The sequence below is a fragment of the Capsicum annuum genome, chromosome 4, assembly GCF_002878395.1.
Source record: "Capsicum annuum cultivar UCD-10X-F1 chromosome 4, UCD10Xv1.1, whole genome shotgun sequence".
NCBI classification, from domain to species: domain Eukaryota; kingdom Viridiplantae; phylum Streptophyta; class Magnoliopsida; order Solanales; family Solanaceae; genus Capsicum; species Capsicum annuum.
In genome coordinates this window covers 1,304,705-1,319,936 of record NC_061114.1, presented here as the reverse complement: position 1 = coordinate 1,319,936, position 15,232 = coordinate 1,304,705, and the positions used below count along the sequence as shown (strand labels likewise).

Genomic DNA, 15,232 nt, shown 5'->3' with positions numbered 1-15,232 from the left:
AGTTAAGAGGGATAATAGGTCGACCCCCGTGAAGTTGAAGTGTGTCATAGCAAATTTAGTCATAGTCCAGGAGGTAATAGATGCTTTACTCTAATTATTAGTCAGAATCTTTAGAATCACTATTGTATACCCTATCGAATCATCTAAAATTGAATACAACAATATTTTGAGTGAAACATCTAGTACCCCTTTGAACTATGAACAAATTTGCTACGATACGCTTTAACTTCACGAGGGTCCTATTATCCACCTGAACTGAATTTTAGCAGATTTTTGTCACCCTTTTGTGCTGACGTGACACCTTTCCCCATTCTTTTTAGCTGATGTCGCACCTTTGATGCGAGCCTCATTTTATGTAATAAAGGTGCCACATCAGCACAAAAGAGTGACAAAAATACGCTAAAATTGAGTTCAGGTAGGTAGTAGGACTTTGGAGTGTGTCGTAGCAACTTTGCACGTAGTTCGAGTGGATGTTGGAGTGTGTCGTAGCAACTTCACAGTAGTTCTCTTACCTCCTGAACTCAATTTTAGCGTATTTTTGTCACCCTTCTGTGCTAACGTGACATCTTTTGTCATTCTTTTTAGCTGACGTCGCACCTTTGACGTGAGCCTCATATTATATAATAAAGATGCCACGTCAGCACAAAAAGGCGCTAAAGTTAAGTTTACGGAGGTTATAGGACTCTTGCGAAGTTGAAGTGTGTCGTAGCAAATTTGACCATAATTTGGAGGTGTACTGAACGCTTATCTCTAATTATTACTCGGACTCTTTAGAATTACTACCGGAGACCTATCGAATCCTCTAAAATGAAATACGACAATATTTCTGAAGAATTTGAGCAATATTTTTGAAGAATTCGAGCAACGTACCAATGGTGGGATCAGCTCCATGGACTTTAAGTTCTCTATGTTCTTGACAAATTGCACAAAAACAACAACAACCATGCACCAAATTATCTTTACATGTTTGCTTTGGCAAACCTAATAATTTTCTCAATTTGGATCTATAATAAAATCCATAACCACCTTGGCATCCTATTGAGCATAGCAAGAAGTAAATTGTGGTTGCTGCTATACAAGCTGCAAAAATTAGATACGGTAAAATTAGCACATGAAAATATGATTCGTTCAGTATGTATATGTCGACTATGGTTACTATTGCGACTATTTACTGACTCGTGATTATTTGTTAGGTGGTACTCTTTTCTCTCTCCCGATTCATAAAAAAAGGATAGCCCGGTGCAATAAAGCTCTCGCTATGCGCAGGGTCTGAAAAAAGGTCCCACCACAAGGGCGTATTGTACGCATCAGCCTTATCTTGCATTACTGCCAGAGGCTGTTTCCAAGGCTTGAACCCGTGATCACCTATTCACATGATGGTAACTTTACTAGTTACTCTACCCTCACAAGTAAAATTTCAAGTTTCACGCGTGAAATTCAAAACTATAGGATAAAATGGCTGTTTATGCAATGCGTCGATGATAAATGACCAACGACATGTCTAGTGTAGTCCCACAGAGTGGGATCTGGGGAGGTAGGTGTACGCGACCTTACCCCTATTTAAGGTAGAGAAGCTGTTTTCGAAGACTCTCAGCTCAAGTAACGCAAATCAAGAACATACATAAGGAACAAAAGACAACCAATTTCTATTTCTACTTTAATATCTTAGGACATTTTAATTATGGTTATCAATAATTAGTAAAATTTAGACTCCCTTTTTTCCATGAATTTATGTGACATCGTTGATCAGGCATAGAGTTTAAGAAAGAAAGAAAAATTTGAAACTTATATATAATTGTCTAAACAAGTGTTAAATATTTGTTTCGCTATACATAGGTTATTTAATTACAGATAAGACGAGAAGTTTGAAGTTAAATTGACATTTATTTCGAGACATATTTTTTTCTTAAAAAATGTGTCACTTAAAATTAAGACAGGAGGAGCAAAATAACGAGGTGAATGCAACATATTTGTAATGTAACTACTTAAAATAACGAGGTGAATGCAACATATTTGTAATGTAACTACTTAAAACCAAGCAAATTTCGAACGTACAAAAACGGAAAAGAGTCAGAAATATATCTATATTTTTGCGAAATTTGCTGTAGCATACCTCAATTTTGAAGGGGTAATATAACCACCTCGACTATTTATTACTGTATTTCCGTGACATATATTTGTGCAGATGGATCACTTCAGACCCTTACACCCGCACAGTGTGCGTGCGTGTATTCACGCAGTGGTCCAGCCGGACAAATATATGTCACAGAAATACGGTAATAGATAGTCGAGGTAGGTCATCGGAACCCCATAAAATCGAGGCCTGTTACAACAAATTTCACTAAAATTTAAATATATTTCGAATATTTTTCCCTAACAACAAAAAAAAAATTATACAAGAAAGGAAGATTAAACTTACATGTTTCTCCTTTTGATATAATCTCAGCATTCTCACCCATGGTAATGCTAGGGAAAAAACAAGTAGTCACACCTTCAAATAATCAAAAAAAATATTTTAGTAAAAAATCATGATGCATTTTTACTAAAAATTAAAAAAAAAAAAAACATTTTCAAAAAAAAAAAAATATCTAGGAAGGTTCGTCAGAAATATGAAATTTCGATAAAAATTCATCGAAAAAAGCTTTCGATAAGTTAATTTTACACCGTCCTATCTCCCTAAAAAATTTTCGATTCGAAAATTCACGTTTGGTAGTGATATTTCAGTTGAAACCTCGAATTTCCCGTGAAATCTTGAGTATTCATAAAGAAAATGAGATAAGCATCCATTATCTTTCGAATTATGATCAAAGTTGCTACGGCACACTCCAACTTTACAGGGATCCTATTACTCATTGAAGTAAATTTTAGTGTATTTTTATCGCGTTTTTGTGCTGACGTGACATTTTTATTACATAAAAATGAGGTTAACGTCAAAGGTGTCACATCAGCTAAAGAGATTGACAAAAATACGCTAAAATTTAGTTCAAGGAATAATAGGACCTCCATAAAGTTGGAGTATGTTGTAGCAAATTTGGTCATAATTCAGGGGTATCAAGGCATCAAATACTGTCTTTGTCGTCGTTGCTTGATGTTCCTCACAATCATATATATCGCAAGGAGGTCTAAATTTTCCAGCATTCAAGAAATACGCTGCTAACATCCCTCAAACTACGAAGAAGAATCAAGAAAATAAACAGAATTGCACTCACATAATTGTTTATCAATATAATCATGTTTCTTGATAAAACAAAATATATCAATTGAAGAAAATGGAGTTTGCAATAATGATGAAACACACAAAATACCACCAAAGGATTTGGTGCACTGGATCGGGCTGCTCCTCCGGCCTCCCTTAACCAGAGGTCTCCGGTTCAAGCCCTTGGTATGAAAAATCTTTGGTAGAGAGCGCTACCGCCCCAAATGGGGCCCTACCCGGCGCGAATCCGAAATAGTCGGACTCCAATGCAGGTATCGAACACCGAATGAAAAAAAAAGAAACACACAAAATGGAAAATTAAACTATACAATTGATAGGATCATTGAAGCAATCACAAAGACCACTTGACCATTGACCTTCCACTACATGCATCTCTATTGTTGATGGCATCTTGCATAGTACAAAAAGTTAGAGAAATATAAAAGAAATTAATATATTTCAAAATATTTATTTATAATATAAGATAGTTTTTAATTGTGTATTGCCTTTCCATCTATATATATTGTAAGGTAAAAATTTAATAAAGTCTAAGCTACTTTATTTCTTTCCATATCTATACTTATAGGTTAACCAAACCATTGAGCTCTACAAAAATTAATAGGAACACATAGCCAAACCTATAGGCAACTCTATTTGTTTTTTCATTGATATCTGTATTTTTGAGTCATAAAACAAATAGAGGGGTATTTTTGCTTTATTTGGGATCGTTCAGGGGTAGTTTTGACACTTTTTCGTAAATGAGATGAGATACCGTCGTGGATTCGCCACGTGATAATTTTTTTTCATGTGGTGTGCTTGGTATCACTCCGTTAAGGTGCGGGGGTATTTTTGAGCCAAAAAATGAAAGGAGGGTATTTTTGCTCCTGTAGTTAAGGAGTAGTTTTGACACTTTTTAATTTTTTTTTCACCGGACGACAGATATCTGTATTGGAGTTTGACTAAATTTAAATTCGCGCCAAGTTTTTTTATACTGGTGGCGAATGCAACCCTGTATTAAGCAAGACTAAAATTCGAAACATCTGATTAACGTTGAATGAATATTTATTCCTACACCATAGTCCACAACCCTTGTTTTTTTTTTTTTTTTTGGGTTTTTCATCCCGGTGCCCGTATTGGAGCCCCGGCTAATCCGGATCGCGCGTTGTAGGGCCCATTAAGATGGCAACGCTCCCAACTGAATTTTCTCCGTACCCAGGGTCGAACCCTCGACCTCTAGTTAAGGGTATAGCAGTCTCATCCACTACACCATAACCCATGTTGGTCCACCACCCCTGTTGGTCGTATAGCCACCTCTATTAAGGATTTTTTTTTCATCTGGTGTTCAGTATTCACATTAAAGTTCGATTAATTCGAATTCGCACCGGGTAGGACCCAACCTGAGATAGTGTTTCTTACCGAGGATTTTTTCATACCCAGTGCTCGAACCCGAAACCTCTGATTAAGGAACCACCCCATCCACTTGCACCACATCCTCCGTGGTTATGTTAAGGATTTATTACTTTAAATAATTAACCTAAAAAGACTGTTGGATAATACACTTTATTCCTTATAGGTTACGTATGAATATCACAATTTTTTTTTTTTCTAACTAAACAATATCATGTATATTAAAATGGAGGGAATAATTCATTTTTGAGTAACTTTTTTTGTTGTAGTACAATGAAAAATACTAAAAATTGTCCTTAGAGAATGAAATTGTATGTTTATTTCATTTAGTGAATATTATTGTGATGACTCTAGCTAGCTAGGAAATAAATAATAGGGGACAAATAGCTAGGACTAGAAAAAGTAGGGGTAGGTTTACATTTTAATTATATTACTCTCTCAATTTCTTTTCAATTAATTAAATACCATTTCATTATTAGTTCATTTTTTAAAAAGACATAATTTTATATAGAGATAAGTATTCAGTATCGCTTCGAATTATGGTCAATTTTGCTACGACATACTTTTAATTTCAACGGGGTCCTACTACCCCTGAACTCAATTTTAGCATATTTTTGTAACCCTTTTGTGTTGACGTGACACCTTTATTACAAAAAATGCGGTCCACATCAAAGGTACCCCGTCGGCTAAAAAGATTGACAAAAGATGTCACGTCAGCTAAAATGAATGACAAAAATACGCTAAAATTTAGTTCGGGGGTAATAGTACCTTGGTGAAGTTGGAGTGTGTCATAACAAATTTAATCATAGTTCGGGAGGTACTATATGCTTTATGACAAAAATACGCTAAAATTTAGTTCGGGGGTAATAGTACCTTGGTGAAGTTGGAGTGTGTCATAACAAATTTAATCATAGTTCGGGAGGTACTATATGCTTTACTCATTATAAAAATTTCAACTAATTATGTATCTTCTTTTGGATGTATCGGGAGCTAATTATGTATCTCAAAATACCCAAAATCGGGAAAAAAATATATCGAGGGCTAATTATGTATCTTTACAAAGGAAAAAATGTATCTTCGTTTAGATGTATCAGAAGCTAATTATTTATCTCGACAGATTCAAAATCGAGATTTTCAATAATTATGCAAACTATCAAGATTCTCTGTAATTAAGCTCCAAATTGTCGATATTTATACTTCCCGCTTACTCTTAATTACAAACTTTTATGCTCTCTTGGATTCTAGTATTATGCACGAGCCACTTCAAATAGGTTCATTGTTTCAACTCAGAATACGATTAATCCAGCATGAGCTACACGAGCCCTTCTTCTCGCATTGTATATAAATCATGAACGCGACACTGTTCATACACGAGCAATTTCAAATAGGTTCATTGTTTCAACTTAGAATATGATTAATCCAGCATGAGCTACACGATGCCTTCTTCTCGCATTGTATATGCTCTCTTGGAGTATAGTACTATACTTCAAAGAAATCATGAATGCGACATTGTTCATACACGAACAATTTCAAATAGGTTCATTGTTTTAACCCAGAATACGATTGATCCAGCATGAGCTACACGAGCCCTTCTTCTTGCATTGTATATGCTCTCTTGGAGTATAGTAAGTACTATACTTCAAAGACATAATGCGACATTGTTCATACACAAGCAACTTATGATTAATCCAGCATGAGCTACACGAGCCCTTCTTCTCGCCTTGTATATACTCTCTTGGAGTATAGTAAGTACTATACTTCAAAGAAATCATGAACGCGGCACTATTCATACACGAGCAACTTCAAATAGGTTTATTGTTTCAACTTAGAATACGATTAATCCAGCATGAGCTCCACTCGCCTTTCTTCTCGCCTTGTATATACTCTCTTGGAGTATAGTACTATACTTCAAAGACATCATGAATGCGACTTTGTTCATACACAAGCAACTTACGATTAATCCAGCATGAGCTACATGATCCCTTCTTCTCGCGTTGTATATGCTCTCTTGGAGTATAGTAATTACTATACTTCAAAGACATCATGAATGCGACATTGTTCATGCACGAGCAAGTACTATACTTCAAAGAAATCATGAATGCGACATTGTTCAGACACGAGCAACTTCAACTAGTTTCATTGTTTCAACTTAGAATACGATTGATCCAGCATGAGCTACACGAGCCCTTCTTCTTGCATTGTATACGCTCTCTTGGAGTATAGTGCTATACTTCTTCAAAGAAATCATGAATGCGACATTGTTCATACACGAGCAACTTCAACTAGTTTCATTGTTTCAACTCAGAATACGATTGATCCAGCATGAGCTACACTAGTATACTACTACTATTGTTTATCTGCATGTGTTACAAAAACAGAACCAAACAACAAAAGACCAAAGGAAAACAACATAGACAACAAAGTAACAGAGATTGGAATGCTTCCTTTGTCTGTCCTAAATATCATCCCTTCAAGTATAGGATAATTCACCATCAAGATGAAGAACGCGACGAGAACTTGACCAAACAACTCACTAAATCTCCCTTCATATATCACCTTTCCGGTAACACTCCAAACGAACGAAATCATGTTCAGTATAACTATTGTAACCAGAGGGACAATGAACATTTTCGATGCTTGAAAGTCGTAGATTCCCATTTGGTATCTCATCGATTGTTGTTCATCATCAACGGCTTTATTCGTTGGCAAAAAACTCGCTTTTCTAAAGCCATATAACTTCAAGATTGCATCTAATGTTCCGTAGAAGTAAGCTGTTATCGACTTTATCATCCATACCCTCCATTCGTTCCACCATGTCCTCGTTGTCCCTCCGGTGTTGACAACATCCCATAAGTATTTGGAGAGCGTTGACACGAAAAGAAATGAATATACAGCGAACCATGGACTTGATACCTGCGAAAATATAATATAGTGTTCTATCAAAGTCTTAATTTAAGTTCTATGTACAGACAGTCGGATAAGAATTCACGCTATCAGGTCATATAAAAGATAGCGGTAATGAGTATATAAGTTATATAGACTGACGAGTATAAGATTACTGTAAGTTACCTGCTAAAACACGTTAAAATACACCAATTCTTTACAATAGAGACATGATACACATACGTTTACTTGCTGCAGCACCTTAAAATACAGCAATGTTTAAAGTGTTTTCGCGATATTAGCATATATAAGTCGTTAAATTCTCGTACCTTAGGGTAAATGGGAATGCCATTTAGTAGACAAAGCTGCGGAATGATAGCTAGAACCCAAGCCGGGAAACAATAGAGAGGCTGAGCGGCAAGGTAAGCGTAACACATGCATTCGAGAAGAGGCATTCTCGATTTCAACCCATACACGAGGGGACAAAATCTCGAGAACAAAACTTCCATTAGTCCAGAATTCCATCTCGTTCCTTGAACTAATGTGTCGTTCAGATTTGTCGTTGTACTCCCTAAAAATGCTGGCCTTGAAGGGTTACAGAACACAGATTTCCAGCCTTTGCAATGCAAAATGAAACCTGTGAAGTAGTCCTCGACCACCGAATGGTACAGGAATCCGATCTATATGTATAAATGAAGACGATCAAAGTTAGCGCGAATATGATAGAATGAAGAATCGATATCCATTTCTTTAAGTAACTAGTTCGATTCAGTGGTGAAGTCATATTTACTCTCGGAAATTCAGAATATAAAGAAGTAAACATGTAAAGAAGGCAAGGGGATTCAAACCACTCGACCTTATATACACAAGATATACATATAGAATATTTTGACCTTTGCGCCTCTAGCTCCATCCTGGACTCATCGAAGTAAAAAAAGAAAAAAGGGCAGCCCGGTGGCACTAAAGCTCTTGCTATGTGCAGGGTCCGGGAAAGGGCCCCACCACAAGGGTGTATTGTACGCAGTCTTACCTTGCATTCCTGCCAGAGGCTGTTTCCAAGGCTTGAACCCGTGACCTCCTCGTCACATGACAACAACTTTACCAGTTACTCCAAAGCTCCCTTTCAAGTACTCATCGAAGTATTGTGTCAAAAGCAAAATGAAAAAGTATACAGGGGACGTAGGTCCTATAGGGGGTTGAGCTATGACTCGTTATGTGATCATTTTGATCTAAGAAACTCCGAAGGGTTCAGGCTATAAACCATTTATCGATTAACTCATTCCGACTATTTGCCACCTCTAAATTCTATACTTACCTCTTCTCCCCATTGTGAATCCTGTTCATAGGTACACGAGGCTAAAAACTTTGCTTCTTGGATCTTATCGTCAGCAAATTCCTTGACACCAGCGTCGTTTTGCATATGATTAATGCTTGTAATAACAGTACTTAGGAACTTGTTCGATGAACCAAAATACTTCTTCAGCTCACTGAGATCCATGTCTGATCAAAAAGTAATTTCGATTACTATAGCAGTAAGTTATATGCACCATCAATTCATTTTAACCAACTATAGCAGAATATGTTGCTCAGATTCTCCAAAAGTATTGCCACTGAATCCAACACGCACCCCTTGACATTTTTACAATGCAGAGAACGTAAAAATCTTTTATAATTGAGCAATACCTTTGTGTATATCAGTTCCATATAGAGCCTTTCTCTTCATGTAGAAGCATGTACCAGACAACATTGGCCCTATAAGTCCATCCATCCCTGGCCACTTGACCTAATATATAGTAACAAACCAAAATCTTTGTTAAAAACATTAAGTATTTAATCATATATATTTACTAGTAAATTTTTTGTCATCACGAGAGGGGAAGATAGAGTATATGCAGATTCATAAAGCTAGAGATATTGTTTCCGATAGACCCTCAACAACAACAACAACAATATACCCAGTGTATTCCCACAACGTGGGTCTGAAGAGGGTAAAGTGTACGTAGTCCATACTACTACCTCAGATGAAGTAGAGAGGTTGTTTCCAATAGACCCTCAACAATAACATACCCAGTGTATTTCCACAACGTAGGGACTGGGAAGGGTAAAGTGTATGTAGTCCATACTACTTCCTCAGGTGAAGTAGAGAAGTTTCTGATCGACCCTCAACAACAACATACACAGTGTATTCCAACAACGTGGAGTCTGTGGAGGGTAAAGTGTACGCAACCTTATATCACTACCTCAGATGAAGTAGAGAGGTTGTTTCCGATAGACTCTCAACAACAACATACCCAGTGTAGAGCCACAACATGGGGTCTGGGGAGGGTAAAGTGTATGTAGTCCATACCACTGCCTCAGATGAAGTAGAGATATTTTTGATAGACCCTCAATAACAACAACAACATACCCAGTGTATACGTGGGGTTTGGGGAGGGTAAAGTGTACGTAGTCCATACCACTACCTCAGATGAAGTAGAGAGGCTGTTTCCGATAGACCCTCAGCTCAAGTAGATCCTCTCAATGCAGGCATGTACTGATGATCTTAATATATAAACATTATTGTACAACATCAATGCATAAAAGTCATCAAAATCATATGAATATGAACAACATACCACAAAACAAGCTCTCAAGGCAGAATCATAAATATCATTCTTGCTAACATTGTGAAATCTTTGTGGAAACTGAACAAATGCAAGTGAAGGAGACATCTTGGGATCAAGGTGAAAACACATTGCTTGTCTAGCTGAAGATGGATCATTTAAGTGCATATCACAATCCAACATTAATATGTATGGTGAGTTGCTTATCATGCCAGATACTCTAAGCTGCAAACAAAAAAAATTAACTACTCTTAGTTACATTAAAAGAAACAAAAACATTAACGAGCACGCAGTGGCGGACCAGGTTTTAAGGATTGTGAGTGTTTAAAAAATTTAAAAACTGAAAAAAAATAAAGAATCACCTGAACAAGGTTCAAACCCGGGACGTTCCTTTAGTGGAGAAGCTTAAGATCAACTTAAATGTCAGTGCACCCAACTAACTTTTGTTTCAGTGGGTGCATTTATATGTTTTATACCTATTTTCATATATTTTTTATGTAACTATACCTATGCCGCGTCGAGTTTACTAGGTGCCGGAGCACCCCGAAATTATATGTAGGTCCACCCCTGCGAGCACATGTCCCTACTTGTTCAATTTTATACAAATTTTAAGTGTTTACTGGTGCAAACCCATAGTTGAAGGACATTGATGAAAGCTGAGGCCAAATTAATGGGCACATTTCTGTGTTATGCCATCATAAAAACAATAAAACAAGAATATTGAGGTAATCTTTATTTAAGGTGCGCGGACTCTTCACTTCTGATGTCGTACCTATATCAGATTCTCCATAAATACACTACTTTTGAAAAATCCGACACGCACCGTTGACATTTTTAAAGAGTCCGAGCAACATAGATCTTTATTGGTTTTGCCACCTATTTTTTATGAAGAGTCTTTATTCGTGGATCAGAAAAGGGCAGCCCGATGTACTAAGCTCCTACTAATAAACTATGCGCAGGTAGTGGCGGAGTTAGGATTTTCATTCATGGGATTCAGAAGTAAATATACGAACTAGTTAAAGTTGGTTCAACATCTACTATATATGTATAAAAAATATTTTTAATCATGTAAAAATATTGCATTAAAGCTCTCGCTATGCGCAAAGTCCGGAAAGGGCTCCACCACAAGGATGTATTGTACGTAGCCTTACCTTGCATTTCTGCCAATGGTGGAGCCAAGATTTAGCAAAGGGTGTGCAAATTTTCTTCCCAATTATGTTAAGGTTGTGCAACAACAACAACAATAAACCCAGTATATTCCCACAAAGTGGGGTCTGGGAAGAGTAGAATGTACGCAGTCCATATCGCTACCTCCAAAGAAGTAGAGAGGTTATTTCCTATAGACCCCGACTCAAGATAGAGAATAGTAAGCAAGAGCGTAATGCACCATTAAGCATGGTGGGTGGCATAAAAATAAAAGGAATAAGACATACTAAAAATAAAATAGAAATCAGAGCAATAGGAAATAAGATAAATAAGCGCAATATGTTAAGGGTGTGCAAAATTAAATATTTATTCATAATAGCCAACATTTAATCTTTGTAAACCACGTAATTACTCAACGAAGGGTGTTTATCTGACCACCCTTCGTTTAAGGTGGCTCCACCCATGATTTCTGTCAGAGGCTGTTTCCAAGGTTTGAACGTGTGACCTCATGGTCATAAGGTCACACAACAACTTTACCCGTTACTCCAAAATATTTTCTTAAAAATATTAAAAAATAAAATAAAACACGTAAATTGAGACAGAAAAAGAACATTTATGGAAAGGATAAAAAAAAGTCATACAAGAACATTGAGGGCCCCAGCTTTGAAATGGTGGGGATGAGAAGGTTTTTTCTCCCTTGAAACATAAACAAGAGATGGTATTTTATCTTTTGCTCCACAACCTATTATCTGCAAAAATATATATATATATATATATATATATATATATATATATAGGCAATAATGTTAATAAAAAGAGTGATGGTTCAAAAACACATTAAAAAAAACACATTTTTGCGAGTTTCATATCTGAACTATTAAGCATGCGAGTTTTCTACCTAAACTATCACCAATCATTTATCGAAATACACCTAAATAAACATTGCATGTGATAAAAAAAGAAGGAAAAATAACATTAACATACACCTTAACTTACTATAATTACACAAATCCTCATCTTTACAAATAAATTTAAATATCCCAAAGGCCTATACCAAATAATTATGTATCTTTCTTCAGAGGCGGAACCAAGATTTCAAGTAAGGGGTTCAATATTCAAAGAAAACTAAGTCGAAGGGGGGCTGAATACCTATTATAACCATATAAAAAATAATTTTAATCATGTATAAATAGTATATTTTTACCTCGAAGGGGTTCGGACGAACCCCTAAAAAGGGCTAGCTCCGCCTCTGTCTTCCTTGGATGTAGCGGGAGCTAATTATATATCTCGACAGATCCAAAACAAAAAAAAATATAATGGGAACATATTATGTATCTTTACAAATGAAAAGTGTATCTTCATTGGATGTATTATGTATCTCGACAGATCCAAAATCGAAAAAGATGTATCTAAAACTAATTATGTATCTTTACAAAGAAAAAAATGTATCTTATTGGATGTATTGAGAGCTAATTATGTATCTCGATAGACCCAAAATCAGGATTTTCAATAATTATGTAAAATATCAAAATTTTCAATAATTAAGCTTCAAAATATCGAGATTTATGTTGTTTGCCCTAAAAAGAATGTAACCTCCATTGGGAGCTTTAGTGAGGCAAGTTATCCTCCATTTATAGGTGTTTTGCTTTAAACGGTGGTGGATCCAAGATTTAGGCGTCGTGGGTGTTCGAGAGATCGGAACACATGTATTATTATGTAAAGTTTTAAGATTCCGCATGGAAATCAAAGCACCCAACTACCTTTTCTAGTTTCGAGGGTGCTTTTTTTTTTCCAGCTTATATCAACTTTTATATATTTTATATAATTATGCCTATTCTGCATCGAATTTAATGGATGCCGGAGCACCACTAATTTGAACCTAAGTCCGCCCGACTCTAAAAATATGAATTGTTCCGTGGATAAGCGTAAAAGTTTATTCGTACTCGATATTTATATCATATTAAAACATTATATATATATATATATATATGAAATTGTTAACTACTAAGATGAAAATGTACCTCAATATATGGACCAAAATGTACCACTGTATCCTTTGTCCCTCCATTTTCTTGTATTTTCTTCAACCTTTCCTTGAACTCTTCGTATTTTTTCTGCGTATATGTACATGTAGACGTAGATGTTGATGTTAATTATCAAATGATCAACAAATTACACTGTCAACATGCAAAAGATATATCATTCAAGTAATCCTACACAAACAAAAAATTTATAATTTTTAAAATAAGATAAATTATTTATTATGATGACTAAAGTAAGATGACCTAACCTATCAGTCATACAAATACTATTTATTACTTTCTTTAAATCATAAGTTTTAAAACTCTTCCTATTGTAATTGTGCTTAGCCAAACTAGTTTTACATATAATGATTAAAAATATATGTAGGCTACTTATTCTCTTTTCTTACCTGAATTATAATCATTTATATATTAAAATATACTTTCTTCTCATTTTTCTTTTGATTCGTCTTTAAAAAAAATATCATTTTTTCTTATTTAGCAACTAATTAATGATATCGTTCTCATTTTATCTTTATTAAGATTCACTTAATAAAAAAAAATAACTAAAAGATAAATATTAAAGTCACTTTAAGAGGAGCAATTTTTGTAAACTTTATAATATCATTATTTATTTCTTAAACTCTGCGTTCGATCAAATATCGATACATAAAATGTTGAATTTGACTGGTTAGACCGGACTGACCCATCGATATAGTAGGTTTGAAAAAAACAATTCCAATCCATCACTTTATGGACTGCGGGCCGTAATTGACCAGCCCATTTTTTTAAAATTACTATTTCCGTCTCATTTTATGTGTAGCCATTTTTTTTAGTACATCTCAAAAAGAATGTCATCTTTACTTATTTAATAACTATTTAATGACATCTTCATTTTATACTTATAAGAATACAATTTTATAAACTTCATAAATTCCTCACTCATTTCTTAAACTCCTTATCTTGTCAAAAGACGACATATAAAATAGAACAGAGGGAGTATTATTTTTTAGGACAAATGCTTTGGAAAGAAATTGTTGGAGATATACTCGAACTTTAGTAAGATCCTATTACCCGAACTAACTAAAATCATATTTTTGTCAATCTTAGTGCCTACGTGTGCCACGTAGCTATTAAGATTGTCAAAAATATGACTTTAATTAGTCCAGGATAATCCTAAAGTTCGGATGTATCTGAGCAATTTCGTGTATAGTTTAGGACGAATACAGTACATTTTCTCTTATTTTTGTAATCTTTTTCTGTTTGTTAAATTCAAACACTAACCTGAACATTTTCTCTTTGTTGTAAGTACTCATTTCCTCCCTTAATCTCCTCCTCCTCATCATCACCAACTGTTCGATAAAATGCTTCAGGGCAAATCTTCTTAACACCAAATTCTCTACAGAAAGGTACCCAAACTTCCCCAAATCTCCATGCTTCACGTAGAGCACACAACGTGGTAATACAACATCCATCATCTGACAAATACACAGTCACTTTCTCTGGATCGTAATCAACTGCCATTGCTGATAGAACAGTGTTCACGACAACTGTTGCCGGTTCCTTTACAGGATCAGCTGTACATACAAAGACATCAATTTCAGGTAATTCATTATTATCGTCCACTAAGTTTTCGGGATAAGTGGTACGGGTGACCGGAGAGAATAAATGTACGGAGTTGAGTAACCATAAGGAGGACAAAACGAACTCGGAAAGAAATATGAGGAACCAATAAGGTATGCATTTGAAGTTGATTATTAGTCTGTAGTAAAGCATGAAGAATATTGCTATTGAGTGAATAAATGTGTGAGTTTTTGTTATTATTGATGATAATTTGTGGACTTTAAGTTTTTGTAAAAGAGGAGGGGGAGGAAGAGTTTCCATTATTTTGTGTTGAAAATGGAGGAGGAGAAAAGTGGAGAAGATAGATGAGTTTTCTACATGATATAATATACTCCGTCCATTTAAAAACGAAT

The 15,232-nt window shown here is 35.3% G+C and overlaps 2 protein-coding genes across 3 annotated transcripts; both read right to left on the bottom strand.

The window, feature by feature from the left end:
- Positions 1 to 870: 870 nt before the first annotated feature.
- Positions 871 to 3,692, bottom strand: LOC107868455 (protein PLANT CADMIUM RESISTANCE 12; the record flags this gene model as incomplete). Its single annotated transcript, XM_016715147.2, is given in 3 exon segments — positions 871 to 1,080; positions 2,420 to 2,491; positions 3,526 to 3,692. Coding segments are annotated over 3 exon segments (364 nt in total), but the record flags the coding sequence as incomplete, so codon positions are not given.
- Positions 3,693 to 6,868: 3,176 nt separating this feature from the next.
- On the bottom strand, positions 6,869 to 15,232 carry LOC107868456 (cellulose synthase-like protein G2). Of its 2 annotated transcripts, XM_016715148.2 has the most exons (8): positions 14,541 to 15,232; positions 13,257 to 13,349; positions 11,877 to 11,984; positions 10,102 to 10,314; positions 9,170 to 9,269; positions 8,802 to 8,986; positions 7,816 to 8,166; positions 6,869 to 7,516 (listed from the first exon to the last, which is right to left on the bottom strand). In XM_016715148.2, the coding sequence occupies exons 1-8, from the start codon at positions 15,138 to 15,140 to the stop codon at positions 6,950 to 6,952; spliced, it is 2,217 nt and encodes a 738-aa protein (XP_016570634.2). In that variant the 5' UTR covers positions 15,141 to 15,232; the 3' UTR covers positions 6,869 to 6,949. The 2 variants fall into 2 exon arrangements, with proteins under 2 accessions (XP_016570634.2, XP_047266462.1); XM_047410506.1 differs by lacking the exon at positions 11,877 to 11,984.

Bases quoted from the DNA above. Each gene is read 5' to 3' on its own strand.
- LOC107868456 (XM_016715148.2), bottom strand. From the start codon at position 15,140: ATGGAAACTCTTCCTCCCCCTCCTCTTTTACAAAAACTTAAAGTCCAC. The intron at 11,985-13,256 runs GTACATTTTCAT...ATATTTTTGCAG, and splicing joins ATTTTGGTCCATATATTGAG to ATAATAGGTTGTGGAGCAAA. The intron at 10,315-11,876 runs GTATGACTTTTT...TTTTGTTTGCAG, and splicing joins CTGGGGCCCTCAATGTTCTT to CTTAGAGTATCTGGCATGAT.